This window comes from Brachyhypopomus gauderio, chromosome 6 (assembly GCF_052324685.1).
Source record: "Brachyhypopomus gauderio isolate BG-103 chromosome 6, BGAUD_0.2, whole genome shotgun sequence".
NCBI classification, from domain to species: Eukaryota; Metazoa; Chordata; class Actinopteri; order Gymnotiformes; family Hypopomidae; genus Brachyhypopomus; species Brachyhypopomus gauderio.
In genome coordinates this window covers 17,897,108-17,911,848 of record NC_135216.1, presented here as the reverse complement: position 1 = coordinate 17,911,848, position 14,741 = coordinate 17,897,108, and the positions used below count along the sequence as shown (strand labels likewise).

At 43.0% G+C, this 14,741-nt stretch overlaps 1 protein-coding gene and 1 long non-coding RNA gene across 7 annotated transcripts; one reads left to right on the top strand and one right to left on the bottom strand.

The window, feature by feature from the left end:
* Positions 1–184: 184 nt before the first annotated feature.
* LOC143517121 (uncharacterized) lies at positions 185–6,623 on the bottom strand. 3 transcript variants are annotated; one of them, XR_013131863.1, is made up of 4 exons: positions 6,546–6,623; positions 3,060–5,858; positions 2,929–2,962; positions 185–2,323 (listed from the first exon to the last, which is right to left on the bottom strand). It is a non-coding gene; the product is annotated as an uncharacterized LOC143517121 (long non-coding RNA). The 3 variants fall into 3 exon arrangements; XR_013131861.1 differs by having other exon boundaries at positions 185–5,858; XR_013131862.1 differs by lacking the exon at positions 6,546–6,623 and adding an exon at positions 5,946–6,384 and having other exon boundaries at positions 185–5,858.
* kctd5a (potassium channel tetramerization domain containing 5a) lies at positions 3,456–13,190 on the top strand. 4 transcript variants are annotated; one of them, XR_013131860.1, is made up of 8 exons: positions 3,456–3,677; positions 4,845–4,953; positions 5,111–5,202; positions 5,718–5,813; positions 6,567–6,692; positions 7,047–7,156; positions 10,852–11,032; positions 12,893–13,190. XR_013131860.1 is itself a non-coding variant. In XM_077009275.1 (7 exons), exons 1-6 carry the CDS (start codon positions 3,456–3,458, stop codon positions 7,074–7,076), a joined length of 675 nt encoding a protein of 224 aa, XP_076865390.1. In that variant the 3' UTR covers positions 7,077–7,108; positions 7,811–10,211. The 4 variants fall into 4 exon arrangements, 1 of the variants encoding a protein (XP_076865390.1); XR_013131859.1 differs by lacking the exons at positions 10,852–11,032; positions 12,893–13,190 and adding an exon at positions 7,635–10,212; XR_013131858.1 differs by lacking the exons at positions 10,852–11,032; positions 12,893–13,190 and adding an exon at positions 7,811–10,211.
* Positions 13,191–14,741: the final 1,551 nt, after the last annotated feature.

The following is a 14,741-nucleotide window of genomic DNA, read 5'->3' as shown; positions in this document are numbered from 1 at the left end:
GACATACATGTATGATACATTAAATCAGTGATTTGATTTTACAAAAATGGTTTAAATGAATGTCTTATGAAGAAATCTGTCACATGAGGTGACATGAGGGTTGTGCGTTGGCCCACATGTTTACTTCCACAGAACTACAGCTTGAGTCATACGTTGCACAATTCATGGTGTCAAGAAACCAATAGACAATTGCAGTAGATTTATTTCTGTTCTTTCTTGTACTTTTACAAATTAATTATACTATACATCTGAGATAGGAAGAAGTACATATTTGTTTTCTGTAAATCAAGTTTTGAAATGTTTGAGATGTCCTACTGTTACCAGTTATTAAATGATAAAAATTATCATCTGTTCAATATTAGTCAGTACTTTTTTAGATAAGTGAACTACTATTTTCTTAATGTCCATTTTCTTCCAATTTCATTGGTTGGTTCATTGGTAATTAAGCCAAGAACATTGCTGAAGATCCATGGTGGAGAATCAAGCAGCTCTTGGTAATGGATGGGAGCCCTTGATAGTCACAGCATTAAACTTCTCTAGGCAGAATCATCAGGTGGCATCCTTTTTGAACTGAAATGACAGGTGCAGCCGAAGGACAATAGCTTTCTTTAATGATATCAGCGTTCAACAGCTTATCTACTTGGTTCTGAAGTAGCACATATATATTCTGAAGCATATATTTCTCAGGAGAGTGGAAATAAAAATTGAATGTGTAGGCAGGACTCATCTCTCTTTCTCTCCATGGAACAGGACTAGAACTGGGTCACTGGCCCTAGTCATCTTCAGAATGTGAACTGCATCTGGAATGCTGGCATGACTGGTGCTCTGGAGAACGCTGTTGGCTGTCTCTCATCTCTATACCATTTACTGTCCAGAGTAAACAAGAGAAGCAGACTGATGCTCGTAACGGGGTTTAGGCGAACAAGCGTCCAAGATGGCGGTGTTCAAGGTTATCCCGGCACCATCCACTCTTGTCATTTGACATGACCCTCAAACAGTCTCTTCTAACGGAGCGAGCAATATTCTGGACCTGATACTGGGTCACCCCATGCCAGCACTGGACATCACTGTCTTTACTTTCTACACTATCCTCATCAATGTATCCCATGCTCTTCCAGTCCTGCAAGATCTTACCCACCTGCCCCCTGGCTAACAGATGTACTGTACAGGAGTGACAACTGCAGAGAGATAGTTGAAGAGATCTCCCTAGATTCAGACTCACACTCGTGCCAGTCTCTCCATTCCAAGTTCTCACTATAAGTAACATCTGCAAAATCACATACTACAGAGAAAAATAACAGAATCATCAGCACCTGATCCATACAAACTCCTCACTGTTTTCACTTCTCTTCAACAGCACTGATATATGTGATGACAGACCAGTATCAGTCTTCTCTTCCTCTTCAAGCTCTAGAACAAGCAGTCTATAATCAATTACCCACCTCCATGTACACTCTCCCTTCAGTGACGTCCCTCTGGGAACAGTGCTAGGCCTCTTCACGTCTCTCTTTACACTCACCCTATTGGTGATACAATATCTTCCAGTGAGTCCTCCTCCCACTTGTAGGCTGATTACACTCAATACTTTCTTTCTCACCTTTTGACACTCAGGTTTCCAGTTCTCAGTAAACTTGGCTGATGTCACTTTGGGGATCACACCACTTGAAGCTCAACCCCTGCAAGGCCAAGTTTCTGTAGGTCCCATTAACTCCCAGTCCTCACCATGAACTCACTGGTCAGCCAGTCTAAAGCTGCATATAACCTTGAAGTAAATGTGGATGACCGGTTATCATTCTCAACTTATGTTTCAAAACGGGCATAGTCATGCAGGTTTCTCTTTTGTAACCTGTGAAGGATTTGTCCCTTTCTCTCAGTAAACTACCCAGGTGCTTGCTCAGGCTTCATTACTGCAACGCACAGTTTGTTGGCCTTCCTATATGGGCCATCAGGCTGCCTGATCCAGAAGATAGCTCACGCATGAAGATCTGAATCTCACTCCTGTTACTCCACTGCTGTTGCCTTCATTGGTTTCCAGTAGTTGCTCATATCAGATTTGAAACCCCGATGCTTACCTACAAAGCCAAGAAAGGGCCATACCCTCCCTACATCATGGCAGTGGCCAAATCCATACCTCAATCGAAACCTCAGGTACGTTGAACCTCAAGTGTGACTTAGCTGTAATCACTATTCTTCAAGTCTTATGGAAGACAAGTATCAAGAGTCTTACCTGTCATGACTTCCAGATGGTGGAACAAATTTCCACTGGATGGCCAAACAACAGATTCTCTTGCAGTCTTCAAATGCAGATACCCTTAAAATGACCCTGCAAACGAATCTATTTTTGGAGTATTTTACATGACAACTAATCCTGCACTTGGAAATGAAAATAGCAAATTGCACTACGATTGATCAATTGAATCCTCTTAGCACCCCAAGCTCATTTGGAGACTCTTTCTAGTGATTGACATTGATCTGACAGTATCCTAGTTCAATGACCTATTGGACTATAACCTATCCTAGCAGTAGCTAGGATACATTCTATGTGTAGATAACAAAGCTCTTTTGTACATTACTCTGAATAAGAGTCTCTATTAAATGTTGGAATATGTAAGGAATATTATGTCAGTATTTATAACTCATGTATTTAACAGTAAGATGCCTAATCCAGATTCATAGAAATCCATTTATATGCAGAGTTTAGCTTTGAACCAATTCTAACGTGCATTAATGTAATATTCAGATGCTTCTATAGAAATAGAAACTTTAGTCATTAGATTAGCTGGTTTAGATTATTAATCCAGAAGAAATCTGTTTTAAGAATTGCTCAGCATCTCCAACTGCACCATATGCTATAGGACAGATGTTTGGATGATGTCAGGTTCAAGAAGTAATATGGGATTCTTTATCAATTAATGGATAACTACTTACCATCTAGTTTGTTTCAGACGTCAGAAGCAGACAACTTGAAAGCAAAATTCCTATTATTGAAGAACTTTATTCATAGAAGTCGCTTTAAAAAATCTATTTCTTAGAAGGGCTGTGAGACATGTGAGACTTACTGAATTGCCAAAAAATTTCAATGTGATGCCTCTTTTTAAGACAGTGGTCTGTAAGGGTTATATACGTTGTTTAAAGTAAGCAACATCAGGGTCATAATAAGAGTCCACTAAGTGGAATTAAGTTGGCGTCCCTATTTGCAAAAATGGCCTAAAAACGGGAATGCCACAATGCCTTGCGGTGCTGTAAAGAACGTTTCCGGTCTGGGAGACATCCGCTTTGCATAATTTGGTGTATTTCTCATGCAATACACCTGATTTAGTCTCGCAAAATAGTCGCTACGCCGATTCCACTTGAATCCGCTCATATGTGCGGGGTGGGTGGGTCATAGCGAGTGTAAAAGCGAGCATTTCCTGCTATGCGCCCAGTTCCTTCAGACTAGACGGAATACAGGACGGATGGCGGAGAAGAGCCCTGACCCAAGCGGCTCGGTTGGTCGGAGGTGTCCCGCCCTGTCTCCTGGAGAGAGAATGCAATCATCTGGAACCGGGTCGTCAAAATGGGTTCGCCTCAACGTCGGCGGCACATACTTTCTTACGACAAGACAAACGCTGTGCAGAGATCCAAAATCTTTTCTTTACCGACTGTGCCAGGCCGACCCCGACCTCGACTCTGACAAGGTAAAGTCGGCTAGTCTGTCGTCGGCTACCGGTGTCGGTCCAGGTGGTTGGATCCGGTTTGCTTGTGTCTTAACCCGTCAGCTGCCTGGCGACTCGGCTACATGTTGGTGGCCAGTGCGCTGTGGCTGAGATGTGACTATTGCTGTTAATGACAGCTGTTGTGTGGACGTTTTTATACACGGACAAGCACCGGCTAGCTAGTTAGCCTGTTAGCGCCGGTTCATTCTTGGATTAGCGAGACCTCAGGTAGCTTTTAGCTAGCTAGCGCGAGCTGCTTATATGGCGTTAGCTGGCGCGAGCTGCTTATATGGCGTTAGCTGGCGCGAGCTGCTTATATGGCGTTAGCCTGCTACACGGTTCTGAATACCTCAGTGGACCGTTGGTTGGCCTAAAAAATGTCTGTACATCATTTTGCCAACATGTAGGCTAATATGGGATAGTTAGCTAGAGGACCAGCTCACTGTCACTCGCTGAAAGAGCGACAGTCTTTAATTCTTCAGATTACTGTTTTAGATTTTGGGCGCGTGTATTTGCTTGCTAGCTAACCTGGCTAGAATAGTTAACCCAGTTATTTTTTCCCAATATTTAAGCTATGTATCGAGTATGTTCAGTCTTATTATAAACTATTTATATTGATAAAATACTTCTCAACGTATTCAACCCCATTCTATATTAGACGTTGTTAAATCCAGCAAGAATTCCCAAATCTGTTCAATTCCCAAATAGCCAGGTAGATCCTCTGATTTCACCATTGATTGACACCACCCAAGGTCAAGTATGTTAAAAAAAACTGAACTGGGTCGCGCTGAATATTGCAAACTTAAATTTTAAAAAGTTGCAAACTTGAAATTAAAGTCTTTAAAAAAGGATTGACTCAACATTTGGAAATATTTAGCAAATGGGTTTTGTATCAGCCTGAAACCCTTTTTATGAGGAGCATACCTCAAATGTAAGCTCCTTTGCATTTGAATGATAAAGTTAAATGATTTGCATGTGAAGCAAATCTGTAAAGCGAGTATTTGTGTGCTTTTTTTTCTTAGACCTTAGGGTGGTGTTCTGTCTTTTGATATCTCACCAGCAAAGACGTCCTGTAAATGGAGCTGTTGAATCCTTTAAGATACCGCTTGTTCTGACTTTCTGCTTTGTCCTTTCCATCCCAATACCCAGGATGAAACGGGTGCCTATTTAATAGACCGAGACCCAGCCTACTTTGGGCCAGTACTGAATTACCTGCGGCATGGGAGGCTGGTGCTCAGTAGAGGCCTTGCGGAAGAAGGTATGATGAGAACGCTGTCATGTCAGGGCTTGGCCGTATTTGTTTGGTATTCTTCTGGGATGTGTGAGTCATGTTATGGTAACCCTCTCGGTACCTCTTGCATATGTGATCCTCATTTGAAGGTTCATTGTTGATTAACTTGGCAATTACCTGCCAGGTATTCTGGAAGAGGCAGAGTTCTACAACATCACCTCGTTGATAAAACTAGTCAAAGACAAAATCCGGGAGAGGGACTGCAGAACAGCTCAGGTATATTTAATTTAAAAAAATCTTTTGGTGTGTTTGTTTTTTTTATGAATACATATTCGTTGTTTTAACCTTAACTTTCGTTCATATAATGGATGATAAGAATTTCAAAAATGTTTCCACTTGTGTGGAAAATAAATTTCCACAAGAAGTTTCTCTGTATACAATGCAGATGTATAGTTAAATTCAGCCCTATCTTGGGAGCCTAGGCGCAGTAGCTATTGGAGGTTTAGATCTTATCAAATGCCTTGGCTGGAATACTCATACCAGTCTTTTGAGGTCAGTGATTAGAACAGGCTGGCCACCTAATTTAGCATCCTATAGGGATGGTTTGGAATGTGGACTGCATCTAAGCTGGAAGGAACTGAATCATGCAAGCAGTTCACATGAATACAGCAGGAAAAAATCAAGGATCCTGCATCACTACTGTCTTTTGTCCATTCAGGATGTATGCCTTACACTGGGCCAAGTCTTTAGAATGGGTACAAGAGCATAATACCTCTTTCACCTCTTCCCAGATCCCTGTGAAACACGTATACCGAGTCCTGCAGTGCCAGGAGGAGGAACTAACTCAGATGGTCTCCACTATGTCTGATGGGTGGAAGTTTGAACAGGTAAGAGACTCTATTGACGTCAGAAGGCTGCTTTATCAGTGCTGCCTGTTGGACCACACAAGGAGATTTTGGTGAATAAAAAATGTTAAATAAAGTTAGACTGAACTGGTAGCATTCAGAAAATAGACCTACTGTAAAGGAATAGCTCCTCTTGGCAGATCAGTTCTTTAATCTATCCTATCCTGAGAAAACATACATAATTGGAATATTCTTTTTAGTTTCCCGAGCTGGTAGGTAGCTTCCGTATTGCTCTTTTCCTTTGGGTGTGATATTTCGTATGAAACTGTGAATTGTCTGAGAGGGAGGCAGAGCCAGAGGAAATGCCTGTGTGGATAGTTGAGGGCAGAGCGAGTGTGTGCACCAGCCCCTCCCGGCGCTGCTGGAGACACGCATGTGCACTTTCATCTGTCTCTGCTATGGCATGAAGATTTATCTTCATCTTCCTCAGAAGTTGCTCTTCCTCTCTATATGAGCAGCAGCAGGCGTGTCGTTTTAAATTTGTTTATTCATGCTCAGTATTAATGAAGGTCATCAGTAGCCATTGAGTTGTTTAGTAGTCAGGGCTACGGGACCTGGAGTGCAATCACAATATATTCTAAATAGGAAAGAATAAAAATTCTATTCAAAGTGGAATTTTCTTTTCTACCCTTACTATGTGTTTCTTTTGTTTTATATTTTGTATATTATAATGTAGTCACATAAAAATGAGTAGAAAACACAGCAGCCATTCACCTTTCCTGTCTCTCTCCCCAGCTGGTCAGTATCGGCTCATCGTATAACTACGGGAATGAGGACCAGGCGGAGTTCCTGTGTGTCGTCTCCAAGGAGCTGCACAATCAGTCGTATGGCACAAGCAGCGAGCCGAGTGAGAAGGCCAAGGTGAGCCCCACCCACCCATCTCCGTGGTATCGGCGTCGTTATCTGCTGATGCCAGGCTGAGCTAATGGGCAGAAACTCCCTCCCTGTATCTCCTGTCTTGTAGCTTGTGCTGAAGTTCTCTCCTCGCTCTGTGTTCTAGTGGTGTCGTATGCTGCCTACAGCCCATGAGCGACGGGCCACAGCAGCTCTAGTTTTTAGGCACTTTAGAGTTGAGATGTTCCGATCAGAGAAGCGACGTATGACGCTGACCGTGCTGGTGCGCTGCTGTTGGCGTTTATTTGTTTCTTTTCCTTGGTGTGGTGATTTTTGTCCTGTGCCTGCTTGAACGTTGACGCTGTAACGTTTGTTTCACAGATCCTTCAGGAGCAAGGCTCTCGACTGTGAAGCCTCGCGGCTTTGGTCCATCAGAACCGCAGGTGCATCACGGGCTTCACATCACAATAGAGATTTTGCAAAAATAGAAGGTGAATAATTTGCAATGGCCTTTTTTTTTTTCTTCATTTATTTCTTTTTGGGTAACTGACATTTTGTTTGGACCTGCACAGCAAAACTGGACAATTTCATTGTTTTTATTTCATGTTTATGGAAGGGAAAGGCATTCTGCCCGTTCTGAAGGTGATGATATGCATGTCATTTACTTATGAGCTAAAAAGGCCTCCTTCATATCTGGGCCACAATTTACTCAGGGTCTCATTGACTTGCTGAAAATATTTTAATAACGAAACGTATGATTCAGTAATTTTTTTTTTCATTTCAAAAATATATCACAATATGTATATTATGTTAAAGTGGAACCTCAGTGCTCAAAACCGAGAGAGCAGAACTTCTCGTGTGTGTGTGTGTGTGTGTGTGTGTGTGTGTGTGTAAATGCTGTCAGTGTGTGAGGGGCGTGGTGCTGCTGGTCAGTGGAGATTTACCAGTTTTTATTTGTTATTTTTTAAGAAGATGTATTTGAGCATGCAGAACCTAGGGGTGATCAAACGTGTGTTGGACCAGTGGAGTGTTGGTCACCCTTCATACAGGGGCCAGGAGAACGCGTCCATATCTACTCGTCTCAAGATTACAGTACTGAAGTGCTTTTTCTGTTTTGTTTGTTTTTTTAATTATTGATTTTTTAGGTCGTTTTGCTGCAGGGAAGGGGGGTCTGTAACATGCTGGTGAACTTTGTCTTCCATCCTTGGATTGATTCCAGATAACGTCTACTGGAACTATTCTTTCTTTTGTTGTTATGGAGAAGGGTAAACATCTTAAAGAAATATTCTGGGCCAATTGTATCTTGAGCTACTGCAAACTCTGTTACTGCACAAAATCAACATGCACTTGGTGTTTCTGTTTGTAAATGTTCAGACATTTTCAGCAGCAGGTCCAGTCGTCGGTATCGTAAATGCATGTAAGACGCTGGTACGTGTGCATCCTCTCATAGAGCTGTTCATATTCTTTTATATTCCCCCTAAAGCAAAAAAGGTTGTTCTGGCTACAATGGTTAAAGACCCTACAAATCTTTCCACCAGGAAATTTTATCTTGTAAAGCAAGGAATTATGCTAATATCGAACTAAATAACTTATTTTAGAAACAGTCACCATAATGTTCTTAAAGAAAAATGTTAACACCTTTTGTTTACGTTGCTAACTGCTAGCCTTGCATGTTTGCTTTGAGTAAGTTGTATTCTGTGGACATGAAAACATTGGTATGTGGTAATGGACTACAGATATGGTGAATGGATATCAAGTTACAAATGGTCCAGAATATAGAATCGAGTTGAGCCCCCCAGTCCCAGCTCTGCTCACTGGGTAATTATGAATCGGGACCAGCCTTGCTTTAAGGCAACAGAGTCCGGTCCTATTAGAAAACCCCTTTATTAGTGAGACGACAGTGACTGTTATTTGGTGGTATTTATTTTAATTTTTTAGTTGTGGATGTTATTTTTTATGTTCAGTCAAAAATAACTGAAAAACATGAGCGTTTTCCGGTCTGTGCAGGTCTGGGCACAGTCACACAAGGGTGCATCATTACCGCTTGGGTTTGGCTCAACATGGCACTAAAATTTCTTATAATTCTAGCAGTCTGTGTGTCTGTTTTAAGGGTCCATATTCTATAGATGCTAACATAAGCAGTTTGGTAAAATTAAGAAGCTTGTATCAGTACTGTGTGTGAGCTGATACTGTTGTCAAGTATTTGGTATTGGTATAAGCTTTTGGAGAGGATGTTCCCAGTGCGCCCTTATTTCACATGCAGACACGGTATGTTCTAGCTAGAGGATGTTCGGAGTGTTCTGAGTTGTACATCATATGACTTCAGACTGTAGCAGTATGCAATCCACTAGAATTAAAGCTCAAGCTTATGATTTGCAACACCTTTTTAAAAGATGTACAATCATATGTTTTGTTCAACTATATTTTATTTATTTTTTTTTTTGTAGTTGATCTTACAAAATATACACTATTGTCTGTTTATAAAGAACTCTTGACAATGTTGCCTTTAATTAAATGACCAACAAAATGTTAGTATCTCATTTTGAAACGTGGTCAGGAACAAACGTGAGCAACGTTGCTAGGCCTGGACGCAGGCCCATGTCACACATAACGGACAGAAATACTAAGGAGCGAAATATTCAGATGTTCCTGTGCATCCTATTTTCCTGAGTCTCTTTCAGACACAAAGGGCTTTAAATAGTGGAATTCAAGCTATAACTCTCGGAGGTCCAGGTCACCTCTCTATTGCCTGATGAAGGCTACGTTTACATTGCTAGTGTTTTTCTAATCAATAATCTTTAACATTTCCTTTACCCTGACTGTGGTACCACCTAGTATGTCCTGGCTGGTTTGAGTCCCCATGTTTACACGTCCTCTTACCTAGCTGATGAACTGTCGACGTTGGGTCTTGGCCCCGAGAGGTTTGAGGCCTCTTGGTGGAGACACAAGTGGCCAGCTATCCTGGGCCGTGCTGCGGTTGCGTCTCCCGAGCTCATGGGGATATGTACAGCAGCCCTAGCGTGTGAACTCTGACCTCTTCCTCGCTGTAGGACATGTCAGTCCAAGGTGACATTTCAGTGGGTGCCCATTGTCCTTTTGTGGTTGTTTTTGTGTTTGTTTTGTAAGGTGGGGTGTATAGAGCTAACTAAACATTTAATGGGCACAGTTGTGTTTTTGTTTTTTTGTTTTTTTTTTTTTGTTGTTTTTTACTGGGGCTCCTGCTGGTTTCCAGTGGACTGTCTCAGTCTAATTTTTTTTTTTTTGTTTTGTTTTTTTTTTTTTTTCTTTCATTTGTGTGCAATCTGCAAAATGTATTTTAAAAATGGGCAGAAGCAGACCAAAATGCCTTCTGTTACACTGTCACTGCTGTTCCTATATTACTATCCTATAAAATGTTTTTTGTATTTGTATTTTTTTATGCTTAAAATTTGTGTATACACATAGTATATTATATATGTAATTGCAAGTTAACAACTTGGGCAATGTATATGATGGTAGTGCTAGACCAGGTCAATCTAAATAAAAACTGTTATTCCAAAAAAAAAAAAAAAAAAACTGTTTTATGAGTGTCTTGAATGTGTGTAATAACTTTTCAAATAACTTGATAAGAGCTTAAATAATTTAATGAAAGCTTGAAATGGTCGTCATATACCACACCCCATAGTAATATTCTGATATGAAGCAGTATTCCAGTTAGAACAGAAGAGGGCGATATGGGGCTACTTTTTTAAAAATCCGATGATTGAAGTAATGTGATATTTTTATATGCAAGATCTTAATATGATTATAATTGTTTAGTGTAATTTCTCAACTGGGGTTTTGGTTAAAATGAAGGCCAGGGTATAATATGTATAGGGTATAATATGTATAGGGTATAGGGTATAATATGCTTGTAATCCTATTTAGATGGCTATTGGACACAGTTAATATTAATGCATGTTCTAAAACTAAAAAGTACTGTTATAATAATTATATATATACTGTGTGTGTGTGTGTGTGTAATAAAATAAAAAAATATATATATATATAAAATGCAAAATATAAAATACCTTATATTTTGTCATATTGCCACAAGGGGCAGCTTGCGGTGGGAGCTTCTCTCAGGGTTTACCCATGCATCCCTGATCAGGACAGGTTTAACCCATCGCCTACTCTTACTGGACAAAACATTGCGGATCCTTTACAGATGATGACGCCATTTGGACCTGCAGGAGTTTCCCATGCTGCACAGGAATTTCTGTCTGTTATCGAGTCATTCACCATGGAGATCTGTATGCACTGGTGTTGTGTATCCGCCTTCTCCTGTGAGCTTCAAGCATGCTGAGACACGCTTCCTGCCTTTGGTGTTCTCCAAGCAGCATGCACAGGTACCTCTGCTGTATATCAGTGAGAGAGCGCACACACTCTAGCGCAGAACCTCCCTGCCCTCTGGCTCCTGGCCATAGCAACACATTGTCCAATCCCTGTGGGCACGCCATGAAGAGCCCAATACTCTATTGGCCCTCAGGAGTTTCACTCTGGATTCACTAGGGTGGCTTTTGGCAGAAACATAGCAAGTCAGCACTGCTCCTCAAACAACAGATCCCCACAGCATCTTGGCTGGATGAAATGCCATGTGTGAGAGACAGACAGACAGCAGGTATCTGTGCCAGTGCTGTACAGGTGTGAGAGACAAACAGACAGCAGGTATCTGTGCCAGTGCTGCACAGGTGTGAGAGACAGACAGACAGCAGGTATCTGTGCCAGTGCTGCACAGGTGTGAGAGACAGACAGCACGTATCTGTGCCAGTGCTGCACAGGTGTGAGAGACAGACAGACAGCAGGTACCTGTGCCAGTGCTGCACAGGTGTGAGAGAGAGAGACAGCAGGTACCTGTGCCAGTGCTGCACAGGTGTGAGAGACAGACAGACAGCAGGTACCTGTGCCAGTGCTGCACAGGTGTGAGAGACAGACAGCACGTATCTGTGCCAGTGCTGCACAGGTGTGAGAGACAGACAGACAGCAGGTACCTGTGCCAGTGCTGCACAGGTGTGAGAGAGAGAGACAGCAGGTATCTGTGCCAGTGCTGCACAGGTGTGAGAGACAGACAGACAGCAGGTACCTGTGCCAGTGCTGCACAGGTGTGAGAGAGAGAGACAGCAGGTATCTGTGCCAGTGCTGCACAGGTGTGAGAGACAGACAGACAGCAGGTACCTGTGCCAGTGCTGCACAGGTGTGAGAGACAGACAGCACGTATCTGTGCCAGTGCTGCACAGGTGTGAGAGACAGACAGACAGCAGGTACCTGTGCCAGTGCTGCACAGGTGTGAGAGAGAGAGACAGCAGGTATCTGTGCCAGTGCTGCACAGGTGTGAGAGACAGACAGACAGCAGGTACCTGTGCCAGTGCTGCACAGGTGTGAGAGAGAGAGACAGCAGGTATCTGTGCCAGTGCTGCACAGTGTACAGAGAAGCTGCTGCTTTTGGTGACAACCTGGGGACTTTCACACTTGTGTTCTTACAAGAGATGTACACAGGCTTTAGATCATGTACACAGGCTTTAGGGGCAGTTTTGCGTACTGTTGACTCACGTGTCGTGTAAGTCTCACTGCAAACACGTGAACTGGAGGAGACTAGAAGAGTCCCGAGACCACGTGTGGCGTCTGTTCTCCAGCACACTGACACATGGAGCAGAAGGAGGCTCAGACAGTTGCAGTGATTCACAGTGTTGTGTGCGCACACGTGCTGGAGGGGAGGTGCACTTATTTACACGACTGTGAAAACGCATGAAGTGATACTTCAGGCAATTCCTTCAATCCAAACAGACCCAAACATCCATTGATAAGATTTTTAGCTTTTAGACCATATTTACATATAAATGTTAATTGATGCCTCTTTAAACACACCTCTCAATTTATCCGCACAACGAGCACTGAGTGGTGCTAATTAATTTAGTGTATTTAATCCATTATGTTAATAAATACAATATTGGTTAGCTGTGAGCCAGGACCTGGTGTAATCAGTGTCCAGGGTGAGGATTTACGGCCCTCCTCCTGGTGGTTGTGATTCTGCCCCATTTCTCCTCCACCACACCTCCATCTACACAGAATAACTGTGTTTTTCAAGCTAGCTGCTGACTACATACAGGCAGCCAATTTTAATTTGCTGGGAAGTGCAGCCACCATTTTCCAGACCAGCAGGCATTCGAGGCCAGAACATTATCTAATGAAGATTATGCTTCATTTTGTAGGGCTGGCAGTCTGTTGAAGGCCTGAGTTTTCTCGTGTCCTAGCGGCCGTGCTGAAAGGGGTCATAGAAAGAGAGAAACCCAAAGGAACATCAGCTTCACCAGCCTCTCGGATTACACCAGCCAAGTGACCTTGGCTCTCTGATTGATTGTGTTGTCTGTGACGCCGAGCTCAACTCGATTCTATCTGTTTTCCCTGTCAGCATATCACTGCATTTTTAATGAATATTTTGAATCTAATATTGTGAATGAATATTAAGTTGATGTATAGTAAGGCCTGGTGGTAAGAGAACAGTGATTCGGTCTGTATTCCCGCTAACTGGAATAAAAATCAAACAATAAACAGGGGCTTAATGTGCAGTGTCATATTTAATTGAGGGTGTTTACACCTGCATCAGGAAAATCATGCCGGAATCACAGCACTATTTATATTTGGTCCCCATAAGCATTTGACATAAATAAAGTTATTTTCAGCCCATGTGTCCTAAAGATTGCCCACAATGGACATCCCTCAATGAAAGCCTGAATTTCCTGCGGCTCACCTGGAGGAGCAGGTAAAGCAGGCTGTATGTAACACAGAGGTCTCCCCACAGGTGCACGTCCTGCCCTGCTACTGAACAGGTAAGTCCCTGTGGTGGGTAGGAGTGTGTGCCACAGTTCTTCTGAGTTACTGCCTGTTTGTGCCTCCAGGGAATGTGTCACATAATTGACCGAGCAGGCAACAGCGAAGCATTTGTTTGGCTGCTTCTGTTCACAGATCTTCCCACTGCTGCTGAATACAGTCCAATCCTGAGTGAAGAGAGCAGAAGTGCGACCCAAGGTGGCGACCCTGCCTGTGGTACTGTGCTTCACCACAGCTAACCCTGCTAACCCTAACACTGCTTACCCCAACAACCCTAATACTGCTAACCCCAACCCTGCTAACCCCAACAACCCTAATACTGCTAACCCCAACAACCCTAACACTGCTAACCCTGCTAACCCCAACAACCCTAACACTGCTAACTCCAACAACCCTGACCCTACCAATCCTCCTAACCCTCCTAACCCCAACAACCCTAACACTGCTAACCCCAACAACCCTGACCCTACCAATCCTCCTAACCCTCCTAACCCTAACAACCCTGACCCTACCAACCCTCCTAACCCTGCAAACCCCAACAACCCTAACCCTACCAATCCTCCTAACCCCAACAACCCTAACACTGCTAACCCCAACAACCCTAACCCTACCAACCCTCCTAACCCTGCTAAACCCAACCCCAACCTGCTAACCCTAACCCTACCAACCCTCCTAACCCTGCTAACCCCAACCCAAGGACGTGCTAGGCGTGGGCTCAGGGACTCTTTGTTTGTGCTTCCACACCTTCTGCATTCCAGGGCAGCTGTCTTCCCCTCTTATCTTTATCTGTTGTCTTTAACTCTACAACTCCTCACACGTTTCCCCGTGATTATGTTAACAACCCGTACTCTCATGTGAGCACACTGTAGTGTTCTTCTCTTTGTTTATTTATTTTTCATATTTAACATTTTATTGCCACATCACATCAGATTGAGCAGACAAAGCCCAGACAGGAGCAGCTCCCACACACCTAAAGGCGCTGACCCAACCCAACCCTCACGTACAACTGCTACTGGGCTCCGGTACTGCTCAACTTCACCGACCCTCAGAACACGAAGCATCACGATCCGTCTTGGCACCCAGGTGGTGGAATGAATGTCCGCTGGCTGTCTTCCAACAAAGACAGAAGATTCACTGAGTCACCGAGCACTTAAAAACTCACTTCTATTAACTCATATTTTGAACTGTTTGTGGTCTTCTCTTCTGGTGTAGCCAGGGCTTTATCCTCAT

Excerpts from the sequence above, each read along its gene's own strand:
- kctd5a (XM_077009275.1), top strand. The coding sequence starts at position 3,456 with ATGGCGGAGAAGAGCCCTGACCCAAGCGGCTCGGTTGGTCGGAGGTGT. Across the intron at positions 3,678-4,844 it reads CCGACCTCGACTCTGACAAG|GATGAAACGGGTGCCTATTT; the intron begins GTAAAGTCGGCT and ends CCCAATACCCAG. Across the intron at positions 4,954-5,110 it reads TAGAGGCCTTGCGGAAGAAG|GTATTCTGGAAGAGGCAGAG; the intron begins GTATGATGAGAA and ends ATTACCTGCCAG.